Raw genomic sequence first — 6,000 nt, 5'->3', positions numbered from 1 at the left:
GAGAATGCATGCATTAAAGTGAAAAAAAAAAAAAAAAAGTGGCCAACCAATTTTAAACCCTTACGGGAGCTGTTCTGATACAAAACAGCAACCCGATTGGCTGCAGTGGACAACTACTCCACTTCTCAACCATCTTTCCTGGTGGTCTACACATTACCGATCATCGGCTGTCCCCCATCTTCTGTACATGCACTGGGTAAGTGGTGAGCTCCTAATTCTCACCTTCATGCTGTGACTCAGATCTTCTACCCGCAGAACCACTTACAAGCGTTCAGTTTCTGTTCCCACCCTCGATTCCTCCCTTCATTTCATGGGCGGAGGTCACAGACTGTATAACTCATCTTCCCTGCGTGCAGAGACGACTCTGGTGTTACAAATGATGAGTCGCACACATCTGTACCGGCATCTTATCATTTAATCAGTATCGCACTGCAAATTAAATAAGCCAACTCCGAGGCTCTGTACATCATTCATGGCCTATATACAGTGTCAGAGAGGAGACCATTCATTAAAAAAAAGGAAAAAAGTAGAATTTATAGTGCATCATGTCCGCCTCTGGATTTTCTATATATACAGAAATGCAAATGTAACAGACAAATCTGAGGAAGAAAGGAATTATCTGATTAGCTATGAATGTTCAACATCACAGGGAACCAATGGCTGGTACTGGCCCTTTAAGCTGTAAATATTCACATGCATGGATCCAAACTTCACAGCTTCGTAGATCAGGTCGGTCCAGCCTGTGACGCGCAGACCCTGACACATGGATGTGTGAATGCGGCCTTAGATGCAGGCAGTATTTTGCTTTTCCCCCTCTCTAACCAATAGATTTCCATAGAACAGACTGCACTTCTAGATGCTGATTTTCTGGACAAAATAGACAGTTAGATTTCACATTTGTGTTTAGGAAAGATCAAGAGGAATAGCTGTGGGTCAAACAAGAATTCAGCTGCTAGTGTATAAAAGTCTAAGCCTTTAGGTGTCCATACCCATCTATGAATAAATTAAGCCTTTAGGTGTCCATACCCATCTATGAATAAATTAAGCCTTTAGGTGTCCATACACACTAGCAACTGAAAGCTTGTTAGACTTTTATACATCTGTGGGTCAAACAAGCATTCAGTTGCTAGTGTTTATGGACACCTAAAGGCTTAATTTATTCATAGATGTGTATGGACACCTAAAGGCTTAATTTATTCATAGATGGGTATGGACACCTAAAGGCTTAATTTATTCATAGACCTTTGTGACCCTACATACTGAATGTGCAAAATCAAAATAACGTGTCCTGATGGAATAAAGTGGGCCCGTATCAGCGTACCTTCTCCCACTCCACCCCTTAGCCTATACAATGGAATACATCAAACTTTTACCTAGTGCAAAACAAGCCTGGAATATATGGCTGGAGTGTGATGATCATGACAAGGAGTACATGGGGTTTGCAGGTCTGATTTATTAAGTCATATTGTTCAGCTGATAATTCCCTTTAACAGCTCATCTTGCTGACTATAGGAGAATCTCTGTTCCCAGTATTTATTTTCTAGACTGATATATATTTTTTTTACGACCACCTTAACAGATAAAATCATACGTTAACTATTGGAGAAACAAGAATGAAAAACATCATCTTAACTGTGGCCCAGTTTAAATCCCTTTTGTTGTATGTCAGATATTGGAGGTCAGAATAGGAAGAGTTCAGAATATCTATAATTAGGAGTCAATGTTTATACAGGGAAATAGGGCCAGGACTCCTAGAAAAAATCCCAAGAGTCTGGCGTTCTCTGTCCACGGAAAGTGACTGACAGCTCTCCCTGTGCACAAACTACTGCAAAAAAAATAGCAACAAAGGTGGAAGTAATGTCGAGCCAAATCATAGACAACCCCTGTCTTCAGAATCTCCCTGTATGGTAAGTTGCCATTTATTGGGGGAGCACTGAAGACCTGGGCTAGGTAATGGCATGCACATGGGAGACGTATGGCCGGGCCTGGCTTTGGCAGCCCGCTCATGACTTATTACTATTAGGCCACGTGTTCAATAAGCACAAATGCTGCTTTTTTTATTTCCCCCCGCTGGTGTCTGCACTGATTATTGCAGGTTTTCATTTTTTTAAAAAATTCTGCACTTAAAATGGCAATCCCTTTCAATAGAAGCAGATGGGAAGGGATGGAGTTTTTATAGAAACATCCACTTTGCTTTTTGCATCAAAAAATAAAACATCACTTCCATGTGGCCATATAGTTATATTTATTGTATCTTCCCTTGTAGTTATTCTGCCTAAATGATTCCACCTAAAGCGACTCTTTTACATCTTGCAGTTAAAATCAATGTGTGTCACGGTCCCGTCTGGCTTTCACATTTTGGTCCATGTGGTCCCCAAAGTGCCAGTAGTTAATTCAGAAATAGGTCACTGTGGTGTTGGCCTATTTTACACAAGATGGAGTCAGACACCTGTTCTGTGACTGCGCCTAATCTTGTTGTGACAAGTCGAGGCGACCAAAAATGTGCAAACCCCAATTAGAGACACAGGACATAATAAAATGAGCCCCCAGCACTGGCTCCTACCGGAGCTTGTGCCCGGAGCAGTGTATATAGAAGGTTTATACACAGAGTGGAATAAGATCAGCATTTGAGAGCGGCTTTAGGACCCTAACCTCCCCCTCCCTCTCTCTTATCTACAGAACATTGGGTAGAGATGAGCTAATCAATTAGCAGGACTGGTGGTACATGGCGGCTGGACAGGAGGCCCGCAGATCTTTTACCGTCTGGCATTCCTGGCACGGTTTTTGATTAGACAGAGCTGGGGTGGCACATCACAAAAATGACGTTACACCAGCCCTAGCAAATCAAAGTACAGCAGCCAGGTACCACTGACCAGTACCAGAGACCCGCAAATAGTACACAATCTATCCATAAAGAAAAAAAATACTCTTTAAACCTGAGCTCTCATCTTCCTATTGATATATAATAATGTGAAAGCTGCAAGGGTCAGCCCTGGGCCCTCATCTATCAGCTTATGACATATCCTGTGGGAATCTTATAAATGACTGATCTAGAAATACTCCATTTAATACTCAGCAGCTCCCCTTCCTCCATGAGCATGCATGTGTTCTGAATGCTGAGACGGGAGTAAACCGCTGCCACACATCACATAGTCGGCAGGTTTGGCAGAAGTTAGCCTGTGTGTGCCGCCTTCTTAAAGAGTCTCCAGCTATAGCTCGGTACGGGCAGACTGAAAGTTTTTAGGTCCCATCAGTGTCCACTTTGGTCATCATTACGTCCATATTTACTGATAAATTGCCCTATAAATCTGTTCTCATCCTGAAAAAAGCCTCCGAGACACAGTAAGGAAAGCGGATAACACTGAAGTGCAGGTGTAACACCGCCCCCCCCGGACCAGTAAAGTGCATAGTGATGGATTAGAGCAAGGAAATTCATTAATACTTTGGAAAAAGTCGTTGAGTCGCATTTCTACTGCATACAATAATTTACTATTGAGTGGTCTGTTCAGCACCCCCACACCCATATACATGCCTGTTATACAGGTTGTGCGTATGTCTATCCAGAGTGGTCTTTATTTTACCGTTCTCCATCCTTCACGGTTTGGCAGATTACCAAAGAGACAGATTTATCATTTCTTAAGAAGATTTCTACAAAATAGTGTCCACAGCCTGCAGCTGCATCCCCCATCCTCCCCCAATTTATAACTCAAGACTTCTCCATTGCTGTTGTCTTTCAATGGAGAAAGACGAGGGAAAACTTTTTACAATGTTGTTCCCTTCCCTGCTGGGATAATGGAGCATCTTACGGCTCTAGCACCACCGGCACATAGGGGTAAAAAAAATAATATTCGCTACTTCACAGACAAGTGAGACAACCGTTCACATCTGCTAACGAAGTCCTCTAGGAAGTAGGGATGATCTGCAATACCCTACCCAGCCAGCAGAGCATTACTGCCGCAGGGAGAATCACGGACAACTCCCTTTAAAAGGAGGACTGTGACCTTTTTTTTATGCTGAAATGCATTTTAAAAACATTTTTGCAAGTGGGTTTCCATCAAAACTTTGCATCATTTGCCTTCTACAACCTCGGTGTTGCATTGTCTATTACTGGCTGCAGAATGGGTTAACTGAGAATCAGCAAGTTTGTTCCCAGAGTTTGTAGCTTCCTTCTTCTGAGCTCCTTGTAGCTGCTTTACAGCCACAAAGTTCATAACTCGGCCAAGAACAGCTCCGAAGAAGAAAGATAAGACTTACAAACTTTTCTCTCTGAACGAGCTCACTGACAGATTCTCAATTAACTCATTATACAGCACTCTATAGAAGTCAAACAATGCAAAATCCATCCCTTCTCACTATTTATGCTTTTGTGGGGTTTTTTTGCAGCCAACCAGGGAATAAACCTGAGGATGTTTTTCTCATTCGATGATTTTACATTAGTGGTCCCCCTGACTGTCGCTTGGTAAAGACGCCGCCATCACCAGCCAGAGTGCAGACGATTTTCCTCTTCTGTATAAAAAGTATAATCTGAGACATACAAATGCCTCACCGAGGAAGGAAGGGTGGAATTAGAAGGCCCACAATGGCACCACCCTATAAGACGCCATAAATGACCCCTGTGCCTATAACTGCTACCAACGTCTGTCAAAAGCCCTTTGAAAGAGACTGGAGAAAGGATGCAGAAATAAAATCCTTCTGAAGTGTGAGTGAAGCCCGCCAGGAATGGAGTCGTGGGGGGTGAAGGAACAGTCCAGGAGTCTTTCGTTGCATAGGATCGTATGTACAGTGGTTGGAGGTTGTCATTTCTCTGTGCGGGTTAAGTGAACAGTAAATCATCCCCCCCAAACCAGAAGTCACCACCGAGATACCCGGATCGTAGACTATCCAAGGAAAAGCTTATAATAGTGAGGAGAGTGGTCAGAACGCACCGAAAACCTTCATCATTTCATAGAAAGTGCAATCAGAAAAAGAAGTTCTTTGCCCAGAGTTCTGTCCACTTAAGACCAGGGGGTCCTTGGCTTGGAAATCGATGGGCGGACTGTACCCTTAGGAGCCGGCTTAGAACCAAACCAAGACATCTAAAAAAAAAATTAAAAAAAATCCAATTAATCCCTTAAAACCCTTCGCCCCCGAACCTGTTTTCACCTTCCCGACCAGGCCAAATCTTACAATTCTGACCACTGTCACTTTAAGAGGTGGTAACTCTGGAATGCTTGATCATATCCCACTGATTAGGAGAACGTTTTTTTTTGTTTTTTGTGACACATTGTATTTCATAATAATGGTAAATTTAGGCCGATATTTTTTGTGTTTAAGAAAATTTTAGAAAAATTTGACAGTTGAAAATTTCACCATTTTTACACTTTGAATTTTTAAGCCTTTAAACCAGAGTTACATCACCCCAAATAGTTACTAACTAACATTTCCCACATGTCTACTTCACATCACCACCATTTTTTTGAAACAATGTTTTTTTGTTAGGAAGTTAGAAGGGTTAAAAGTTGATCAGCAATTTTCCAACAAAATGTACAAAACTATTTTTTTTTTTTTTTTTTAGGGACCGCATCACATTTGAAGTGACTTAATATGCCAGAAAATACCCAAAAGTGACAATTTTAAAAACTGCACCCATAAAAGTGCTCAAAACCACATTCAAGAAGTTTATTAACCCTTTAGGTGCATCATAGGAATTAAAACATTGTGGAAAGAAAAAATGAAAGTTTTACTTTATCCCATAAAAATGTTCATTTAGCTCTAAATGTTTTATTTTCACGAGGGTAACAGGAGAAATTGTACAACAAATTGTATGGTCCATTTTCACCTGAGTACGCGGATATCCCATATGTGGGAGAAAACTACTGTTTGGGTGCACGGCAAGGCTCGGAAGGGAAGTGGCAACGTTTGACTTTTTGAAAGCAAAATTCTTTGTAATACATAGCGGACGCCAGGTTGAATTTGCAGAGTCCCTGATATGCCTAAACAGTAAACCCCCCCCCCCCCTCC

At 41.8% G+C, this 6,000-nt stretch overlaps 1 protein-coding gene across 5 annotated transcripts in view; it reads right to left on the bottom strand.

Moving 5' to 3' along the window:
* Positions 1-1,433: 1,433 nt before the first annotated feature.
* Positions 1,434-6,000, bottom strand: part of GOLGA1 (golgin A1) — a 51,715-nt gene continuing 47,148 nt past the window's right edge. For all 5 annotated transcript variants that reach the window (XM_073639808.1, XM_073639810.1, XM_073639811.1 and 2 more), the window contains one exon: positions 1,434-5,075. In XM_073639808.1, the coding sequence (XP_073495909.1) occupies positions 4,995-5,075 (81 nt within the window). In that variant the 3' untranslated portion in view covers positions 1,434-4,994. The remainder of the gene's footprint in view (positions 5,076-6,000) is intronic.

This window comes from Phyllobates terribilis, unplaced genomic scaffold (assembly GCF_046119375.1).
Source record: "Phyllobates terribilis strain yellow unplaced genomic scaffold, ASM4611937v1 Scaffold_7__3_contigs__length_470593459, whole genome shotgun sequence".
Lineage (NCBI taxonomy): Eukaryota > Metazoa > Chordata > Amphibia > Anura > Dendrobatidae > Phyllobates > Phyllobates terribilis.
This window is presented reverse-complemented; position numbering and strand designations above follow the sequence as displayed.